This window comes from Pimephales promelas, chromosome 6, assembly GCF_988280905.1.
Source record: "Pimephales promelas chromosome 6, fPimPro1.hap1.1, whole genome shotgun sequence".
NCBI lineage: Eukaryota > Metazoa > Chordata > Actinopteri > Cypriniformes > Leuciscidae > Pimephales > Pimephales promelas.
The window spans coordinates 9,497,173-9,519,595 of NC_142774.1; the positions used below are offsets into that span (position 1 = coordinate 9,497,173).

Below are 22,423 nucleotides of genomic sequence, written 5' to 3' on the forward strand. Positions count from 1 at the left end.
AAGAGATGATCGGTTCACGTGCCGCTTGAGTTATGGGACTACAGCGATCTTTCACAACACATTAAAGAGTCACAAAACAGTATTTATTGTTTGATTTGAGTTTTTTTTGTTGAAACTTTGTTTCATACCAAAAGTAACCTGCTTTGTCTTGTCTGTTGGCGTGTTGTCAGTGTCCTCTTTGCTATACAATGTAAATTTCACTGCGTTGACTTAAACCATTTCCTTCCTGCACAAAGTTGAGGTGGACTCGGCTTCCAGGTCACTTCAGTACGGACATTAGAAACTTGCAAGAGGTTCAAATCCTAGAGGCTTTATGAAATTCAAACAGTACACGTGCTCTTTTATATTTCACATTAAATTAGAAAGACAAAAAATTGAAAGAATTTTAAAATCCCAGTAATGTGCCCAAAATTGTTATTTTTTTGCATAATTTTTCGGGGATTAATCCCTATTTATTCTGAAAGGTGTTTCTCATTGCTTGAGTACAACTTCTTTTTACTGTATTGTTGTAATAGAGTGATTTTATTTAAAATTCAAATCATCACAAACATATGGCTGTACAAAAATGATAACAGGATGTACAGAATGTATACACTACCATTAAAAAGTTTGGGATTAACAAGATTTTCTTTTCTCATGCTCCACTTTTTCCCATCAAAAATACAGTAATAGAAAGTCCAAATGAACAGCATTTATTTGAAAAATATACATTTGTTGTAAAGGAGTGAATATGACCTAAACATGTTCTTGCAAGATATTCTGAGATTAAAGGCCAATTTATACTTCTGCGTAGGGTGCGCGCAGTAGGTACGGCGTAGCATACGCACAGACGCGTCCCATTGCGCGTACCCTTCGCCGTCGCCTGACGCGCACCTCCTCAAAAATGTAACTACACGTCGCGACGACGCGGACCGCAAGATCGGTGATTGGTCGGCTTGCTAGCATCGCATTTCCTCCTACGCATTTCCGCACATACCTTCTCACGCATTTCCATCACTGTCTATGATTTCCACACGTACCATCTCCTCCGACGTCTTCTCTCATTTCTGCCTTTCAGTTTTAGTAAATTCACTAAAGTGAACTGTTTTTCCACCTCAATAAGCTCCAACTCCAACATGATCCACTCTCTTTCAATCGCTATATGGGCTCTATGCACGGCGGTATTTCCGGTGAAGCATTAGGGATGCTCGATAACTTCCGCCGATCATAGAGTCCAATGCAATAGCGAGAATTTATATTGAATTTTATACTCCATGGTTATACTAATGAAACGTTAGTCACAAAAACAGATAAAACAGACACCCCTCGTTGTGTTTATGCTTCTTTTTAAAATTATATCAAATAAACATAACTGTATATAAAATAACATCTAAACGTATGTACGTTTCGTTTCAAAGACGGGAGGACAGTAAATATTGAAGACTCTGCCATAATCCCGTTTTCTCCGGTTTTCCTCCGCTTTAATCTACACAACCGGAAATAGACGAGCATCCTTGCGTCAAATGCGGAACTTATGCGTGCATATAGCCCATTGCTTGTAGTACCCTAGCCGCGCCCGCGAGGAATCTAAACACAGTGGAACATTAAAACTCTCCGCCGCCAACTAGCGTTTCGGAGCAGTACTGCAGAGCAACAAGACCTGCGTCGCCTACGTGCGTAGCCAACGCCGCACATTACGGCGTACCCTCGACGCAGAAGTATAAATTGGCCTTAACCAGTAAACCTCTCATCAGACTAATGTTGAATTTTCTCACAGAGATTTTTTACTCTTATCCTGCCGTACTCATATTTTACTCTTATCCTGCCATACACCAGGAAATGGACTGATATCTGCCTCACCCATTTCCTTATGTAGATGTAGAAGCGCTGTGATTCAGGGAATGTTTGAACTGGATTATTCATCAGCCATTTGCAGCTTAAACAGGATAAATAACACATTGGTATCAATAATGTAATTTAGTAGTCCGTGTGAAGTAGTTTCCTCCATGTATTTGTAGAAAAGCTTAGATAACTTAAGTTTCAGATGCTATTTACTTTAATATTTTGCATTGTGAATTGCATTCAGACAGTTTGAAAGTTTGTCCAAAATACTTAAGGCTTCTATATGGAATATAAGAGGATCAATTGTGCATTCTGTTATCCAGACAGTGGGATCAATGGAAATAGACTTTTGAGTTGGAAAGGAAGCCTCATCTTGTGCATTGTTGAGTTTGGCCATTGTAGTTCTGGGACTGAATGACGGCACTGTGTGGGCTATTGTGTTATCATAGCCACCGGTCAAAACCAACATCTCACCCACTGTACAACAGTGTTCAAGAGCATGAACAACAGTGACTGTTCTCAGTGCTGTGTCTGTGTGTACACAATTGCGTAGGGTTCAGACTTTAAAGGCCTGTTCACGCCAAGGACGATAACGATAGATATGTAATTCTAAAAATCATTCTGAATATAAAAGAACAGCAGAGTTCACACCACAGCTATAACAATAACGGCACAGAGAAACAATATTCATTGGAATCACTTTCAGAATGTTTTGGGGTTTTTTTCCAGCTGATAAACAATAAAAACATTGACAGCCAATCAGAATCCGTCCTGCTTTAAGAACTAGAGTAGGGGTCGGCAACAGAAGACGTTTAAAAGAGTCTGTGGATCGCTAGATACACCTGAAATGTCTAGTATTATATTAAATGCGCCTCTATAGCATGCGTTGTGTTTATTGTGGAATTTATATCAACAAATGAATAATTTCTATCAATTAAATCAACTAATCGAATATTCGAAAATCATGACTCATCTCTACTGCTTTATATATGTATCCAGTGTAAAACCAGTGAATCAGTAAAAACAGCATTTATTTGAAATGGAAATATTATGTATTATCAATGTCTTTACAGTCACTTTAGATCACATTAGAAAACATCCTTGCTGACTAAAATAACATAATTCAAACTAAAAAATCAGTTTAGTTTATTTTAAACAGTGGTGCATTCAATTTCAGCACCTTTTTTTTGTCTCTCAAGTTCTCTCGCCTAAAATATAACCTAGTATGTGTGGCGGCACTCTACAGGAAACACTATTGTCGTTCAGTGTTGACAATGTAAACAGTCTCTTCCAACACATGTCCCTCTCCAGATGACTATCCCCAGCCGTGACCCCTCCATCCGCCTGGTGTTCGTGGAAACTCTAATCCTATTAACACTGAAAGTTCTCAATTCCGACACTGTGCTAATGTGTAGAAAGCCTTCATCCTTCCTCGTGCTCATACGGGCCTCTCTAGCTCGATCCTCTTATGTCAGTCACCATTTTGAGGAGCTAGAAAGGCCTTCGAGACTTCTTGACCAATCGTGGCCCTGCAACGCAGCGCCGTTGACTAATCACGGTCCTGCCAAGTTAATTGTTTTATAAAGTTAATAATGTGGTCAGTATTTCATGGTTTTGTACTGTAATTCTGGTTTTATCCATCGATGTGCCACTGTGTTTGTGGAGTTCTGCTCTAAAACTGAATGTGTGTTCTAGATTGTTTTAAGTGAGGTGAATGAACAGTGGTTTTATGAATGAGCGCAGTCTGGTTTTTTTTTTTTTTTTAAACCGGTGCCTGCAGGTTCATGTAGGTGTGTTCATAACAATAGGATAAACAGATTCGTCTACAGAAACATAATGCCGCCATTGTGCCTGACTGAACATTGAGAAATAAAGGCAGTATATGCCAATCAATGGCTGCTTTTGTAAAACAGTGTGATTGTGTTTTTGTAAAGTTCACCCAGTTTCATGTTCACCATGTTTGTGTGTGCAGATCCTGATCGAGTTCTGCGCCGGCGGGGCCGTCGATGCGGTCATGCTCGGTGAGTTGTTCACACAAAGCATTTGACATGCAAGGCTGCATTAGGAAAAGGTCACTTACAACGGACAGTTGCTTTCCATTACTCAAAAACACATTTCATTCTTAAAGGCGAAGGTGAACTTTAACTGTGCTCACCGGAAAATCAATATTGTTCATTGTATGAGCGAGTCGCGACAATATATAGATTTATTCAATGTCTCTTAAAAAAGGTGTTTTGCTGCATTATGCCTGTTGAGTTTTCATTTACACACTAGTGTTCAAATGTTTAGGGTCAGTAAGACTTTTTTAAGCAAATTGTTGAAAATTGACAGTAAAGACACTTGCGTTACAAAAGATTTGTATTTGAATTTTCTATTTATCGAAGAATCCTGAAAAAAATGTATCAAGGTTTCCACAAAAATATTAGGCGGCACAGCTGTTTTTTTTAACACTGATAATACATGGAAATGTTTCTTAAAGGGATAGTTCACTTTAAAATTAATTTTTGATATGTTTTAGCTTACCTCAAGGGCATCCAAGATGTAGGTGTCTTTGTTTCCACAGTATTTTCAATGTTGATATTTTTAGATCAAACCGTTCTTGCCTGTCAGTCATGTAATGGAGGTTTATGGGGTCCACCCTGGGTTCACCTCAAAGAGCATGCACAGAGAAATCCAAATTAAACATGATTTAATGACTCGTAAATGTAAGTACACATTGATGGCCTAAGACACGAAACGAGCGGTTTGTGTGAGAAAATGAACAGTATTTATATAGTTTTTACCTCTTGTAATCACAGTCACGTCCAAGTACGCTTCAGTGCGCCCTCTTAATTATTAATTTCAAAGTGAACTATCCCTTTAAGCATCAAAAATGCATCTTAGAATGATTTCTGAAGGATCATGTGACACTGACGACTGGAGGAATGATGCTGAAAATTCAGCTTTGATCACAGGAATAAATTACATTTTCAAGTATGTTCAAATAGATAAATATTTCACAATAATATTATTATATTATATATTATTATATTATATCTATTATATTTCTTACCAGCTGATATTTGCAGCCTAAACTATGAAGCTTTTCTCATTTTAGGAAAAAAAAAACACACACACACCTTTTGGGCCACTATATAAAATTACTCAATATAAATGCATGTTTAATCCAGATATTGCATAGTAATTCCCAAGGCAGTTCACTCAATGTGATTGCTTCTCGCTCCATGTTTAGCACAGGCAGGAAAAACGTGACAACAGTACTTAGATCAAAAATTCAATCCATAATAACTCTGATTTGAGTTTCACGAACCTCCTGCACACAAAATTTAATTCATTGTGACTGAAATTGACGTAAAAATAAATTATTAGTTCGGTAACCACTCTGATTCAGTACGTTCATTCAGCATAGGACTCATCAGACTGGTTCGAAATGTTAACTTCTGAGCCATTTTGAATTTGTTGCAAGAATCTGCTTATATGAGAAAGTATTTAAAGGGGTGATGAACTGAGAAATCAAATTTTCCTTGAGCTTTTGACATTTAAGAGGTCATCATATAATAAGAATATCCTGTAAGTTTCAGAACTGAAAACGTCCTTGTTAGTCCTATAAAAGTTTCTATTGACACCAGGCTCAGCAAACGACTCGTTTTTTTAAAGTGGGGAACTATGATGTCAAAGAGGATAAAACACCACCCCACCACACGCAGATGAAGATCAACTCCTACTTCAACACAGCCGGTTTAGCCCCGCCCACCGATTCGCGCATTACACGCATAGCTAAATAACAAAGATGCCTACCTCATGATGACAAACCGGATCGAGAGTGAAACTCATTATAGTATGCAAAACTGTTATCCACTCACAGCAGTGGGCGTTTACTTCCAAGTCTTCAGTGCGAGACGCCCATAACCAAACGTTTCTGAGCTAGGCTCAAAACTAGGGTAGAAAATAGCCTATTACTTATTCATTTTGATGTTTTTTTTAATATAAAAACTTAGTGAACGTCATAAGTTGACCTCAGACAACAATATAAAGAAAAATAAAAGCCAGTTCATGACCCCTTTAACTCATTTTACATAACTCAGAAGTTAGAAAGCAGGAGATATTACTGTAAAATGGGAAATTACTAGCTGGTTCTCTAAAAATGACATGAGTGTGTTTATGAATGAGCATTTTCCTCTTCATATGTGTGTAGAGTTGGAAAGGCCTCTGACGGAGCCACAGATCAGGGTGGTTTGTAAACAGACTCTGGATGCTCTACTGTATCTGCATGAAAACAAGGTCATCCACCGAGACCTGAAGGCTGGAAACATCCTGCTCACACTGGACGGAGACGTCAAACTGGGTGAGTGGACGTGGGAGAGGGTTTAGAGGATTTTTATGACCTTTTTTAAGACCTTCTCAAATACCATATGGAGCAGTGTCTGTGGGAACATCCTAAATTATAAAATGACTATAACAACAATGACCAAAACAAAAGTTTTTTAAAATGATAAACATTATTCTTAAACCCATTTTTAAAGAAAATTGATTTAAAATTTATAAATGAAATATACATTTATTTAAAATGTTTATATACAGTCAAACCAAAATTTTTGGTTGGACACCTGCAACATTTTTTTCGTCATCACAGTTTATTCACTAGTTTAGAAATATGACAAGAACTCAGTGTTATTAAATCAGTTGATATTTCACTGGTTTTGGCCATCCTAATAAATGAGTTAGGTTGAATATCTGTCAGCTGTTAAATTTAAGTACACAATTAGATAATATTAATTTTGGTCAACCAATTGCTTCATGTTGTTCAGTCAATGGTGTAAAAAGGTCGCATTAGCAATTAAAGACAAAAACACAGTCAGGTCAAAGTGTCTGAATTATTTTTTGGTCGCAAATTGTTATACATTTTACTGGTAGTCAATGTATGAAGAAATTTTGGGTATAATATGTTAGAGTTTATTTTATTTTGCTATCCTCACTAGTAAAAAAATATCCAACATTATATAATATATATGGTATTGTCTGGAATTTTTTTGGTTTGACTGTGTATATTATATATATATATATATATATATATATATATATATATATATATATATATATATATAGCCTTTAGCCAAAAAATACTCAGATGAAACAAAATTAAGATTTTTACGTCATCTGAGGATTTTTTTTACAGACAAAAAATATATAAATCTCTCGTCTCAGGGGGATATGAGGGTGGAAAGCATGGTCATTTGAAAATACTACGGGTTTTTTAATACAAAACTTAATGCTAAATCCTGAAGTATCGCTTTAATCAAGTCATGTGTAATCTTGAATTTATCAGAGTAACGGTGGAGTGTTTTCAGTTTTTTGTTGCTGACCGGCTGCATATAATCCAGTGCAGCAGAAGATTTCAGATGTGCTGATGAACAGATTCACGGTTACGTAATAACATGGTAAAGAGACAGAGAGGAACTGAGGAGGGTCATTTACATGTCAGGCTAAACCGCAGCTTGAAATAAACCAGATGTAAATGATTCTGTGATGTTGGTGTATAAAACTAAATGGACACTTAAGCCACTGAATGTGGCATCACAAAGTATGAAAGCAAGTGGCATTTATTTTGAAGAAAGATCTTTTTATGCAGAACGTTTCCCAAAAAGAACATTTTCTGTATCTTTCAGCGGACTTTGGAGTGTCTGCCAAGAACACAAAGACGATCCAGCGAAGAGACTCTTTCATTGGAACCCCTTACTGGCAAGTTCAAAACAAAAAATTAAACCACTTGTACTTGCACACATTGGCATTGCTGACACTGTCTTTCATTCAGGATGGCTCCAGAGGTTGTGATGTGCGAGACGTCTAAGGACAGGCCGTATGACTATAAGGCCGATATTTGGTCTCTAGGAGTCACTCTGATCGAGCTGGCGCAGATCGAACCGCCCAACCACGAGATGAACCCGATGAGAGTTCTGCTCAAGATCGCCAAAGCTGACCCTCCTACTCTCCAGCAGCCTTCAAAATGGTACAAAACAATGTGATTTCTATATACACTATCGTTTCAATTATTTTGATAACTGATTTCTATTTGAATATACTATAAAATGTATTTTTTTCCTGCTGAAATTTCAGCATCATTACTCCAGTTTTCAATTTCACACAATCTTTCAGAAATCATTCTAATCTGATATTTGCTCCTCTAGATACATTTATTATTATTATCAATGTTGAAAACTATTTTTCAGGATTCTTTGATCAAATTGATCAAAAGTGACAGTAAATACATTACAATGTTATTTATCTTTCTAATCATCAAAGAATCCGGCACAACTGTTTTCAACATTGATAATAATAAAAGTTTCTTGTGCAGCAAAACAGCTAAATTAATCTTAATGTAAATCTAAATAATCTAAAAAAACGATAATAAAATCTTGTGTAAAATAAGAATAAAATTGAATATTAAATTATTAATGTTTACAAAGAATAACTTTAAGAGAGCGTTAAATTATGGCTAAAATAATCTAAATGTAAAAATACAGTAGGCGAAAGCATCCACAATTGAATATACAAATTAAAATTCCCCAAAATATATATTTTTTAAATTAATAGATATTAACCAATATGGTACAGAATTATTTAAAAATGTATTTTTAATATATAATGAATAATTTATGTATTTCTCAAATTGACAATCGAAAATGCATAACAGAAATTTTTTCTCGTTATTTTATATAATGCCTTATGCTTAAATACCTGAAATTAGATTTGTAAACAAATATAATTATATACTATTAATTTGTTTATTTTAAGGCTGTCAAATGATTGATCGCATCCAAAATAAAAGTTTGTGTTTACATAATATATGTGGGTGCACTGTGTATAATTATTTTGTATATATATAAATACACACACATGCATGTATATTTAAGAAAAAAATATTATTTATATATAAAATATATATATTTACTTATAATATAAATTATATCTAAATCTATATACAGAATATACATAAATATTTCTTAAATATATACAAGCGTGTGTGTGTAATTAAGATAATTATACACAGTGCACCCACATATATTATGCACACACAAACTTTTATTTTGGATGCGATTAATCGCGATTAATCGTTTGACAGCCCTAGTTTATTTACTTGCTTTTTGTTCACGATATAACAGGTTTACAGGTTACCAATAAATAGGTTTATTTTATAGTTTTAATGACCTAGTCTTCATTCGTCTGCAGGTCTCCCGAGTTCAGTGACTTCCTGAAACACGCACTGGATAAGAACGTGGACAACAGGTGGAACACAGCACAACTTCTTCAGGTGAATTGACTTTTCCTACTTTTATTTCAACACGTATAATCTAAGGGCATATCCACTGAACCTGGCCCTAAGCTGAGGCAGTATTGCTGCAAAAGCCTGCTGCTCGGACACCAGCTGGTCCAGGTGTCTTTCTTGCCACATGAATCAGCAGCTGTTCATTCATTTGTCTGTGTAAGGCACTTTCTCCACCACCCTTCATCCTTTTGACGTCAGCAAAGGAGATTTTGTTTCTTAAGTAGGCCAGCCTAGCACTGACTGCGCACAAATGCACAAATGCGAAACACTTCAGGAGAGATTCTGCTCTCTGAAGAGGCAACATGGGGTTGAAAATGCAGAATTCAAGTTTTCCTCCTATTAAGTTGATAATATCAAAGAAGCTGCACATTCTCAGACCAGCCATTGACTGTCTACAGCAGGTTTCAAAGCCAAGAAAGGTAAGAACTGGAGACTGGCATCCTCATGGGACATTGATGTGCTCGTTTTCCTCTTGTCTGTCGAACATTTGGCTTACAGCAATTTTTGTGTGCAATGCATCTTAAAGGTCTTAAATTAGGCTTCATTTTCTTCAAGCCAAATAGTGATGCACAATAGATCAGACAGTACCATATCAGTTATTAGTCAGTATTATTCTTTTTTTTTTTAATTTGTAGTATTTTTTTGGAAATTTAGTTGTGCAGGCTCATTAACACTTAAATGTTTACATTCATATTTTACCTTTAGTAAGTTCATCTTACTATTTTATTGAATCCCGCTGTTGTTCATTGTTATTTGTTTTATTTTACTTACTTTACATCAAAATGATGAATGAGATGAAGTTAGATTCATGAAGTATAGATGAAGTGAAAAATATTTGTGTAAATCTGGTGTTAGTTATTTACTTTTTACCATTTGACTGAGTTTGTTTCTCGAGATCTTTGAAAACGAATAATTTGCTTATAAGATTAAATTGAACTGTATTAAATCTCACATTTATATACATTCTTTATACTGTATAAAATAATGATGTTATTTCACTTGTGGCATTTGCAGTGTTTGAAATAATTTGTTCAATTTATTTAGTCAGTATAGTGCAGTATTAGTGCAATTTTAATATCAGCCATATATTGGTTGTCAGCTTATTGAAGCTGGCCAGAATTTTAGATATGCTAATTCAAAATATATAAGGGGAGGGACATAAACATAACACGTACACTTCTTATATATATATATATATGCTACATTTTCCAAGAATTGTTCTGGAACAGAGTATTCTGTCTGCTTTTTGTGAATGTCAAAATGAATAGTATGTCAATAATATGTACATGTGTAATTTGAATACGTGTATTGTAGTAATAGTAGTACCTCTTCATTTGTGCAGCACCCGTTTGTGAGTAGTGTAACTGACAGCCGACCCCTGCGGGAGCTCATCGCTGAGGCCAAGGCGGAGGTCTTAGAGGAGGTAGAGGAACTGAAGGAGGAAGAAGAGGAAGAAGATCATGAAGGAAACCTGGTAAGAGATTATAAGGACAGCCAACAAACTTAGAAGACTTTTCAGAGAAAGATTAAACCTAAAAAAGTCTGGATGAATGTTGGCCAAGAGCATGTCCTGAGGTACAGATTTCGAACTGCGGATGAGCAACAATAGTAGTGATTCTTGTATTAGTTGTAAATCTATGCTGCATTATCCATTAACTTGTTTAAAACGATCTTACCCTCAGCTTCGCGGACACAAGCGTGCACCATCTGACGCTAGCGTCGGCAGCTCTGAAGACGAGAAGCTTCCCCAGTCGCCGTCCACCTTGGAGTCTGTTCCTGAAAAGATCGAGGACGTCGCTACCCCTAAGCTACCAGATGAGAATCTTACAGCTGGAAAAAAGAAGGAAGAAGAACCTCTGAAGGTGGATGAGATTCACATCCCGGATGTAACAGTGCCTGGATCCAAGGAACAAGCTGTGAAAGAGTCTCAAGAACCTAAAGCTGAAGCAAAGGCTGTAGAAGCAGAGGTTGTTTTACCAGAGACTCCTACTGACACGATAGTCCAGAGGGTGGAGGAACCAGCCAAACCTGATGGAGAGAAACTGGAGGAGAAAAAGGAGGTGGTGGGCAACGGTGAGCTCATAAAGGAAGTGCCTGTTTCAGACATGGCTTCAATGGAGACTCCAGCTGAGCCCACTAAACAAGCTGAGCCTGTGAAAGAAGTAGAGAAGGCTGAGGAAAAGGAGAAACCTCCAATGGTGGAGAAAGAAAGCCCGGTGAAGCCTAGGTATGTGAAGAAGCAAGACTCTGACTCAGGAATAAGTTCGACAGCTGACAGCAGCAGCATAGACCTGAACTTATCCATCTCCAGCTTTATTAGCAAGTCCAAGGAGCCAGGAACCATCTCTCAACAGGTGAGAAACACCTACTCAAAGCTGTCATTACTTTATACTCGCTAGTCACAAGACAATAGAAGATCACAAAATTAGTGTAGAGTCAGTGTAGTCTTTGTTTTAAAGTGATATTTTCACTTTAAATATCTAATATTTCAAGACATTTGTCAGTTTTTTGTCTCTATGGGTGTGTTCATACTTGGCATGTTTGGTTGGATTAAATCGAACTGTGGTTGCAAAGACATGCAAACCAACCAAAAACAGGACATGATGTCACAAGATGCGACTCTAAACAAGACAATGTTCAAGAATACCTGTTTTTTTTCTCGTCATAGTTGCGATGTTGCTCATCACAGTTCAGCAGAGGCGTCAGGGATGCGTCTCCTCACAGAAGATCTGTGTATGTGTCGTGTGTGTGTGTGTGACGGATGGGTTCCTGATGCTGTTTTGTCTCATTTATAAATTTGATAAGCTCTTCACTTGTTCTCAGTTGGTCAAAACACCATTATATGCATGCTACGCAGACGCACATACAGTGAGCATATTTATCCCAGAACACAGCATTGTTTTGGATGTTTGGCAAATTCTGTCGCAATATATGCGTAATAAAAGCTGACCAATCAGGTTGTGAATGTATCCCTCCCGATGCCTTTAGGCTTGGTATCTTCAGGTTTGGTGATAAAATGCCATTGTGAACACTAAGCTGACAAAGGCTAAAACATTTTTTTTGGTCCGTACCAAACAAACCGAACTACAAGTGTGAACCCACCCTAAAACACTCTTGTGTGGGGGACTAATTTCTTACGCATCTCATCCAAGGCTCAGTTGCTGATTCCAAAATCTCATTTTAGATATGATGACTTAGGCCTATGTTGATTTATGCTGTTATTTGAGAGAGAGGAAGCATGAGGGAAAGAGATTGATTGATTAAGAAATTGAAATTGTTAAGTATTACAAATAAAATAGATATTGTGAATTATTATTGAATATTGTGTGGGGAAAATGGCCTGTCTTTATTTATTTATACTACCGAGTTGAAGTTAACATTTTAAATCTATAGGCTGAAATAAATACAATTATAAAATTATAAAAATTATGTGTATTGTGAATGATTAATTTAATAAAAATTTGTGAAAAATTACATGAGTTGATTTTATCTGTTTATTTATTCACTGGGTTTAAGTTTTAACATTTTAAACATTTTGAATCTTTAGGCTACGAGTTTTTTTGGTCAAAAAATATGTATTTTTTCTCGACTGACTTATTTTCACTGAAGAACAAATTAAAGAAGGCCATTTAATCCATAAAGTATCATAAATATTGAGCTATATTCATAAGGATAAAAAACATCAGGAATTGTTTTTTTGCAGTATTCCCACAGTATTAAAATTAGAATATGTTGTTGTTGTTGTTTTAGGACAACAAGAGGCAGAAAAAAACTCTGAAAAAGACTCGCAAGTTCATTGTGGATGGTGTGGAAGTCAGCGTGACAACGTCAAAGATCATCACAGACAATGACACCAAGAGCGAGGAGATGCGATTCCTCCGGTGAGCCATCAGCTGTTTAACTGCTCTGAGACACTTTGCATGTTTGCATCATGTTTGCATCATATTTGCATTCATTGGTAAAACCTGTTTCATGTTGTGGCAGAAATTTTCTAGTACAAGCTTCTGCCTCTTCTCATTCTTAAAGCAACATCACCTGTTTTGCTAAATGCACACAGATCTTTCATGGCTAGGTGATATAAAAGCAGTGTTGGGCTGTTTTCATACCTCAAAGCTACAAAAAGTTTTTTTATTAGCATGTTTTACATATAACGGCCCAATATATCAACACCAGATGTGTGAAAGGTAAAACAAGCTGAGTAATGTCCTGCTGGAAAAGCTTCCTGTTGGACTGGATTGTGCCATTTTTTTTTTCTTCAGAAAACTCAGCATTTCCTCAATTTCAATTTTAAACAATTTATAAATTATTATTATTATTTGGTTATCCTAAACGTATTGTCATTATAAAGAAGACCAAGAAAACAATGAAAATACAGTCACAGTCTTTGTAATGACATAAAGTAATGACATAAACAAACAATCCTATGTATCTCTGTTATGCAAGATCCTTGTGGATGGTTCCAGTTTATACTTGGCTTTTTACTTTATACAGGCTTTTTCTTGCAATTTCTAGTCCAAATGATTTTGTTAAGATATTTTGTATAAAATAAAAAATGTTTAGTTCCATACATTTGCTTAAACACCATAGGTGGGTCTGTTGTTGGATCAGTGTATACTGATTGTTAAATGTGTGTTTCAGGCGTCAGGAGCTGAGGGAACTGAGACTTCTGCAGAAAGAGGAGCAGAGAGCCCAAACTCAGCTCAGCAACAAACTCCAGCAGCAGCGGGAGCAGATCTACAGACGCTTCGAACAGGAAGTCACGGTGAGCCAGAACAGACAAAGACATTAAGATCAGTATCGCTGCTTCATTGATGGAACTGGATCATATCAATTAAGGATACAGAAGGAAAGTGCCTGCTGAAATAGTTCCTGATTTCCGAACTTTTCACTGGGGTCATCTTTAAAATGTCACATTGAAACCATATAATCTACCATAAAGCCTGCCAAGATACTATGCTGATGTGATTATTATTATTTTAAAGGTTTTTGTTTTTACATTAATAGCCTTAGTTGGGTGCTTAAAGCGTGATTGCTTTCCTGAGAATAGTGGTGTTGCCAATCCCAGAAACACTGACAGGACTCTGAACGAATTACATCACATGATTAACAGCTTCATTATTTTTGGAGTGTGTAATCCGTGTCTGACTATTAAGCGTAGGTCAGTATTTTAAGGCACCTGAGATTGTGCCTGTTAACATGGTCAACAATCATAAAACTAAATGAACTTGAACTAAACTTTGGTTGTAATCAGGAAAAGATCTCTAGATTCTCATGTTGTTGTTGTTTTTTTCCTTGTCAAATTATTTTTCATATATATATATATATATATATATTACATATAATAATATATATATATATATATATATATATATATATATATATACAGTATATATTAAACACCAAATATATATTAAATACCAGAAATGAAAAATAATTTGACAAGGAAAAAAACAACAACAACATGAGTATATATATACAGTATATATATATATATATATATATATATATATATATATAGGAAAGGGAAAAAAAAACAACAAGAGAATCTAGAGATCTATATATAACTGTTATCCATGTCTATTTCTATTTATCTCATTATTTTGAATGGGTCTATAGTGGCGATTCTTGTAGACCTGCTTTATAATTTCTGTATTTTCTTGTCTCGCTAGAGTAAGAAGCGTCAGTATGATACGGAGGTGGAGAATATGGAACGGCAGCAGAAACAGACCATCGAACGCCTGGAGCAGGAACACACCGATCGACTCAGAGACGAAGCCAAACGCATTAAAGCTGAGCAGGACAAAGAGCTCTCCAAATTTCAGAGCACGCTCAAGAACCGCAAGAAAGAGGTATGGAAGCGTTTAGGATCTCTGCTTTCCAGAAGAAGCATGCTGGGGGAAAAAATTATTTTTATTTTCACTTGCTAAAGTATTCTTATGGTTTAAATACGAATCAGTTTACATGGGATTGAACTGACTGTACCTCACAGGATGTTGCTCATGTGATGATAGACTCACCAGCGCCGCCCTGCAGGACGTAAGCGGCATGTCTGCTGAATGTGTGCTGTGAAACATGAAATCTCCTTTCCTTTACTTCCTTTCCTTTTTACGATCAGTGTTTAGTCTCAACTGCAGGAGTTTGGCCAGTATGGTTAAAGCAGTTTCATTCTTCTTTTCATCAATACTTTCATTCTGTCAGTAATGTCGGCATGGCATGGAAGTTGTGATAGTCTTTAATTCCCTATTGTGATTATTCAAATGAAATGGCTTTTCAAACAAGAAAAGATGTAGGGCGGGACTTGATATATGCCACGGGGAGTTGATTGGTTGTGGTTTGCTATTGGTGGATCTCATGTGAGTGGCAGGTTGTCCCGCCCTCACGCCAGTAAACACGTCATCAGAGAAGATCTTGATTCTTTAGACTAAAATGGTTCATTAAAGGTTTTCTATTTAGGATATACTGTCAAAAGTACACTCTCCACTTTCAAAATGTTTTTTTTTACTAGTTGTTAATGTTGTGTTTGTGTGTGTTTAAAGGAGCAGGAGTTTCTTCAGAAGCAGCAGCAGGATCTGGACAGTGCTCTGAAGAAGATCATTCAGCAACACAAACATGAGCTGGCCACGATCGAGAGAGACTGCCTCAACAACAAGCAGCAGCTCCTGAGAGGTCAGACTGGACATTCCCACTTAATATTATCCTTAAGTCTCATTCTTATCCTCCCCAATTGATTGCTTACAGCTTTTGCTGTGTTAGCAGTTAGCGGCTAGCGGCTCTGTTTTATGCGATATTCAGCTTTTGAGCATTATTAAATTCACAGCTTTTGTCACACAGGGTGCCATTTGAACTTCGAAAACAAAGTTCAGTTGATTTAACTTAGTTCTTCCTGATTGTTGCAGCCAGAGAAGCCGCCATGTGGGAGCTGGAAGAGCGCCACCTACAGGAGAAACACCAGCTGCACAAGCAGCAGCTGAAAGACCAATACTTCATGCAAAGACACCAGCTGCTCAAAAGACACGAGAAGGTTACTTCCCACATCAGCTTTATACAGTCTGTGCGCTTCTGGTTGCTATTGTTGTGATTTTAAACGCTGAGTGTGTTTGTCTACAGGAAATGGAGCAGATGCACAGGTATAACCAGCGTCTGATGGAGGAGATGAAGAACAAACAGACTCAAGAAAGAACCAGACTGCCTAAGATCCAGCGCAGTGATGCTAAGACCCGCATGGCCATGTTCAAGAAGAGCCTGCGCATCACTACCACAGGGGTCACGCCGGAACTGGAACGTGAGAGGGTTAAACAGGTCAGAGGTCATATCAGGCTTAAAGGCTTAAAGGTGCAGTAAGCGATTTCTGATTCATGTTGTTGAAAGTGGGTAGGACTAACACAGTTGTAGCCAATCGGCAGTAGGGGGCGTGTCCACTCATGATGGGGGAGGAAAGAGAGTGAGATTTGAAGTAAGACTGTTAAAAGAGAGATGGCTGAACGACTTTACAAAGGAGAAGGGTTTAAAGGAATAACACTGGAAAAAAGAAGGGTTATGAACAGGCATGAGCTTTAGGACCCACGTCAATTTTAGAAAAGCGTTCCAGCGCTGGAGAGAGTTAAATGGATAGGCCTGAAAACCGCAGAGGTTTCTGCTCTCTACTCGAGTAACATTGTTTTTTGCCATGTTTCACAGAACCAAGATATTCTATGGATATCACGGTACCAAAATTTCAGTAGTCGGTACCGTTACCATTAAAACTTTACGAGTACCAATTTCGGTACCACAGCGAAATTAGTTTGATCTATTTTTCCAATTTATTTAACTATTTGAAAAAAAAATTCAATTCAATTCAATGACTTTATTATTTATGACGGTAAATTTATGAAAGCATTGAAGGCTACATGCTGTTTAAACAAAAATATTGCTGATATTGAGTAGGGATGCTAACGGTTAATCGATTATCGATTAATTGTCGACAAGAATTTACTCGATTAAAGTAAATTAATTGTCAGCTTATTGAACATTGCGAACGTGACAGGATGTTCTAACTAGAGCCAGACCGATATATCGGCAGGCCGATATTAGCGGCCGATATCAGGCATTTTCCAGACTATCGGTATCGGCAGTTATAATGGCCGATAAATGAATATTTCAAAAATAAAATAAAATAATAAACATAATAGTTATGTTACGTTGTTACAGTGTAGTTGACTGACTGTCCTTTTAACTTTTGACAATGTGACTGAAGTATTTCTTTAATAGCGCGTGACAGTTATAGCAATGAGACATATCATCTCTCCTTGGCCTGTTATATTGAAAATGTATGTTTTACGATTTGCAGCATGACGTTATCCATTGCTAAATTATGGCTCATCATAGACTAGCTAACCACAAAGCTAGCTAATGCCACTATCATCAGTCTGTTCTGTTGTGACAATAAAAGAAACAAGTTTCTTTTTAAAATGCATTACCACATTATTTTAGTTAAAACTCATAAATAACTACAAACAACTAATGTTAGGGAAATCTATTAATGTTTTGTTGCGCGTTTCTGAAATAAAAAATAAATAAATGAAAAATATCGGCCGATATATCGGAATATCGGATTTTAAATCCAACAAATATTTGTATCGGCCCTCAAAATCCTTTATAAGTCGGGCTCTAGTTCTAATGCGAGAGAGCCGACACAAACTTGAGGCGGCTAACAATAACTTAGCCTGTAGCTAGTTTTCCCGGGTTTCTCCCGTTTTTTAGCCGTATCTCCCGGACCCCTCCCGGTTTGTTATTTTTCCCGGGAAACTAGTCAAAATGCCTGTCACACTTTCTTACATGGTGTGTTCACTTCTCATAGACAGTAAAAGGGGTGTTCGAGGCGCACGGCACATACAATACAATACTGCCGATACTTCAACATGGAGCGCGCAGCTCTTAAAGGGGCCACACCTTATTTCCACACGTAACAAGTTGTACATTTGACTTCCCCCTCAGCCTATATTATAAGTGCTGCTGCTAATGTTTCAAGTTTTTTATGTAGTTTTTTTTAAGTAGTTTACCAGATTTATTATTAAATGTAGGCTTAATATAGTGTAGGTATGATAAGCCTACCCATATAGATTTTTTATTTAATATTTATTTTTTGTTGCTTAATGTTTCACATGCAACAGGTGAGCCAGTGCACAATTATTTTTTATGTATTTAAAATTTCTGTGCATAATTTATTTTGTTAAACTACATAAATGCCATTATTCTCTATAAATCACTTACTGTGCCTTTAACAGAATAAGTCCACATGAACTTACTTGAAAGTTGATTATTCTTAAAGAATCATGTAGCAATGTTAAAATTCTTGTATTTATAATGATATTACATTTTGAGATTTGCTAAAATGACATTTTAAGGTCATCTATATAAAAAATAGTGGAAATTAACATGCTCATATAAATATGGATATGATATGGATCTAATATTGATGGAACCACTTCATATCAATATGGTACAGATATACTGTATTGTGCATCCCTAAATATTTCAACTTGTTGCGCATATAATTTTCTTCCCTTAGTTAGTATTTGTGTAGTAATTCTTGCATATTTGTGTGGCCGATGAACAGTTTGGAGCACAGGAGGAGAAGAGACAAAAGAACGAGCGTCTCCATCAACTCCAGAAACATGAGAATCAGATGAGAGACCTGCAGACGCAGTGCGACGCCAACGCCAGAGAACTCCAGCAGCTGCAGGTACACCTGCGCATTCACCGCTAGACGAACAACACAGCGGTTACTCCGTTGTGAAAACCAAACGGTAACGTGCTTTGTGTGTGTTGTAGAATGAGAAGTGTCATCTGTTGATCGAGCATGAGACTCAGAAGCTGAAGGAGCTGGACGAGGAGCACAGCGCAGAGCTCAAGGACTGGAGAGAGAAACTCAGACCCCGCAAGAAGGTACGACACTAACATCATCATTACTCCAGTCTTCAGTGTCACATGATACTTCAGGAATCATTCTAATGTGATGATTTGATGCTGAAGAAACATTTCTTATTATTATCACTTTTGAAAACTGTTATGCTGCTTAAAGGAGTAGTTCACTTTTTAAAAAACGTTTGCTGATAATTTACTCATATTTTTGTGGAAAAAATATACTTTTTTCATCTTTGATTAATATAAAGTTCAAAAGAACAGCATTTATTTGAAATAGAAATCCTTTGCTGCATTACACATGTATTGACTGTCACTTTTGATCAATTTAATTCGTCCTTGCTGAATAAGATATTCATTTCTTACTGACCCCAAACGGTTGCGTATTTAATTTTCACTTTTTATTGGTTATTTTTATCTATATTTTGTTAAACATTTCAACTTCATCATAATGATTCAAAGAAATGTGAACTCCTTGTAAATTACTGCACTCATTCATTTTCCCCTTATTAAAGATTCCATGTTGAGATCACATGACCATATTTTATTTTATTTATTTGTTTTTAAATTCTTGGTATCACAGGACTTTCTCACACACAAATAATTGACCGTGGCTGTCTATGAAACGCTTTTGTGTGATGCTTCATCCGCACCACTAGATGTCAGCAAAACATTATTGAGTGCATCTTTAATATTGAACACTTCCACCATGTTTGATTAGTGCTTTACTCTATGGCTTTACTAAGAAGAACATGCAATCTCTCTGTCCAGGCCCTGGAGGATGAGTTTGCCCGTAAGCTACAAGAGCAGGAAGTGTTCTTCAAAATGACCGGGGAGTCCGCATGCCTTAACCCCTCCACCCAGAGCCGAATCTCGAAGTTCTACCCCGTCCCGAGCGTCCACTCCACTGGGTTTTAAAGCACAGAGATGCTGAATGAACTGCTATGACTGAACCTCTGCTGCCTCCGTCCCTCTGATCGCTGATCGTCAGTCAGAACGGAGGGTCGGATTCTTCTAGTAAGCTACAGGCTTTTTTAGTTTTATTTAAGCTTTAAATGTGGATTTTCTCTGTGGTTGGTTTTCCAAAACATTTCAGTGATGGTTTATGAAATATAATGTGATTTAATTGTATACGCCACTTAATGAATCTTTTTTTCATTAAGGGGGAGGGGTCTCAAAGGATTAATCCTGGTTTACTGTGGTATTTTTATGACTATATTTGCAAACATCGAATGACTGTTCAACTTTGGGCTGATTTGCTTGAGTAAAGAGTCCATGCTTGATGTCAGTGGTTATGAGAACCAAACGAATGATTTAAATATCAAAAAATCAGTCAGAATAAAGCCATTGATTTTGCCAAGCGACATTTTTTTTTACCATTCTAATGAAGTTTAATCGCACATTATTTAGGACATAATGTTAAAAATGATTCATGATTTCTTGGTTATTTCCTGTATGTATTACAGGATATAAATATATTTAAATTTCCATCATCTCGCATCACTTTCTGTGAGCTTTGTTTATTATCATAAAATGGATTTATACTTTAAGTAGCAGCCATAGTCATTTCTTTGAAGCATTTTAGCATATCAACCACACTGTGTGCAAATATTCTGACATCACTGTGGAAAGAAGTGCATTTGCACTTGCTCTGCTATGCAATGTGAACATGTAGCTGCATTAATCATCTCAACTTTACAATTCATCGACAAACTTTAAAGCAAAACACTTCTATTTCATATTGTCAATACTGTGTATTCTCCAAAAAATGCCCATTTGTTTCCCTGATTACATGCTTATCTGGAGATTCATCCAGACGTCTCTACACTACTTGTGTACTTTTCAGTAAAACTGTATAGAGGATGATGTTTTTCATCCAATTTAATTTAATTAGACATGTTGTTGTTTTTTTAGCATTTTGTAGTAAAAGATTTTTTCTTGATCTAAGTTCACTTTCAACATGCAGTTCTAAATGTGTTTACTGCATTTACATTTGTGGTGTAGTTTGTAAAAACCGCACAAAACGACTGTGAAATGTGTGGGGCGGAAGACAGAAAACATGAAGTTCTTGTCATTGATAAATCCTGAGAGCAAAGTTCATGTGTTACTGTTAAGAGAGTGCTGTGCGCCTTCTGATACAGGATTCCTGGAGGGAATTGTACACATTTTCTTTCACAAAATAACAGTTGTAAGATGTATTGTGTTTGTGTCAAATATCAAATCATTGTGATTATAGGAAGCTACTGTAATTAAAGCATGTGTGGTGAATCGTTCAGCTGTGTGGGTCTCTGTATTCAAGTGTCTCTCTGTTTATGAATATGAGGCAAATACTTTAGTTATTGAAAGATGGTCACACTCATATGAATGGGAGAAAGTGCAACGTGTAATATGGCGAAACAAGTCCCGCCTTCTAAGTAAAAGAACCTATCGCCAATCGATTACAACAGTTCCTGCCCTCTTTTTAAGTCTCGCTGATTCTGGAAGTATTTTTTCCAATTCATTTTTCCTATAGGGATTCGAAAATAGTCTGTTAAAGCGATTTGAAGCTTTTGAAAATCTGAAAAAAATCCAAAGGAGGGAAAAAGAGAGGGTAATCAACTGAAAAACAGAGAAATATAAAACTACTAATTTATGGATTACATTTATAAAAACAATGTATTTTTTAAAGTTTATTCCAAAATATGTGTATATACATAAACATTTCAGTGCTTCATTGGAGTGGGCGGAGCTAACAAGATCTTTTTGACTCTCTGACTGGTCTAAGCTGTTAGAAGCTACAGTTGCTATAGAAAGTCTATAGGCTGTTTTGAATTGATTTTTTTATGAAACAGTTGATTTCCTTGATGAATAGCTTTGGAATATTTTATGTTTCACGATGGCCGCTGAGTGAAATGACTTGCCTCAGAGCTTAAAAGGACTTTGATATGAGTCTTCAGAAGTCTCAGCTTAAAAACAAACAAAAAAAAAAATCTTTATTTCTCAATTTAAAAAGTCAAACCACATTTGATGCTATTGAAAGTCTGTAACAATGAAAGCATTTTAGCACATCAATTGACAAAAAGCTCATTTTAAACATCCCCCCAGATTATGTTAAAGGATTAGTTCACTTTTGAAAAAACTTTTGCTGATAATTTACTCACCCCCATGTCATCCAAGATGTCCATGTCTTTCTTTCCTCAGTCGAAAAGAAATTTAGGTTTTTGATGAAAACATTCCAGGATGTTTCTCCATATGGACTTCAAAGGGAACCGGATGGTTCAAGTATCAAAAGGCGGTTAATAGCTGTTTCAGATGCAGCTTCAAATGTCTTTAAACGACACCAGACGATTAATAAGGGTCTTATCATGCGAAACGATCGGTTATTTCAAAACTTATTCC

At 36.4% G+C, this 22,423-nt stretch overlaps 2 protein-coding genes across 2 annotated transcripts in view; one reads left to right on the forward strand and one right to left on the reverse strand.

Annotated features, from left to right (window-relative positions):
- tsga10 (testis specific, 10) overlaps positions 1 to 4,429 on the reverse strand; it is a 24,030-nt gene extending 19,601 nt beyond the window's left edge. The window contains exon 1 of the mRNA XM_089132065.1: positions 4,345 to 4,429. The gene's annotated coding sequence lies outside the window, so the exon portion shown is untranslated. The remainder of the gene's footprint in view (positions 1 to 4,344) is intronic.
- slkb (STE20-like kinase b) overlaps positions 1 to 21,318 on the forward strand; it is a 24,731-nt gene extending 3,413 nt beyond the window's left edge. The window contains exons 3-18 of the mRNA XM_039688895.2: positions 3,794 to 3,842; positions 6,017 to 6,166; positions 7,488 to 7,560; positions 7,634 to 7,828; positions 9,049 to 9,130; positions 10,488 to 10,619; positions 10,828 to 11,499; positions 12,896 to 13,026; positions 13,784 to 13,907; positions 14,815 to 14,994; positions 15,682 to 15,811; positions 16,042 to 16,166; positions 16,253 to 16,444; positions 18,741 to 18,866; positions 18,956 to 19,069; positions 19,817 to 21,318. Of these exons, the coding sequence (XP_039544829.2) occupies positions 3,794 to 3,842; positions 6,017 to 6,166; positions 7,488 to 7,560; positions 7,634 to 7,828; positions 9,049 to 9,130; positions 10,488 to 10,619; positions 10,828 to 11,499; positions 12,896 to 13,026; positions 13,784 to 13,907; positions 14,815 to 14,994; positions 15,682 to 15,811; positions 16,042 to 16,166; positions 16,253 to 16,444; positions 18,741 to 18,866; positions 18,956 to 19,069; positions 19,817 to 19,963 (2,622 nt within the window). The 3' untranslated portion in view covers positions 19,964 to 21,318. The remainder of the gene's footprint in view (positions 1 to 3,793; positions 3,843 to 6,016; positions 6,167 to 7,487; positions 7,561 to 7,633; positions 7,829 to 9,048; positions 9,131 to 10,487; positions 10,620 to 10,827; positions 11,500 to 12,895; positions 13,027 to 13,783; positions 13,908 to 14,814; positions 14,995 to 15,681; positions 15,812 to 16,041; positions 16,167 to 16,252; positions 16,445 to 18,740; positions 18,867 to 18,955; positions 19,070 to 19,816) is intronic.
- The last annotated feature ends 1,105 nt before the right edge of the window (positions 21,319 to 22,423 follow it).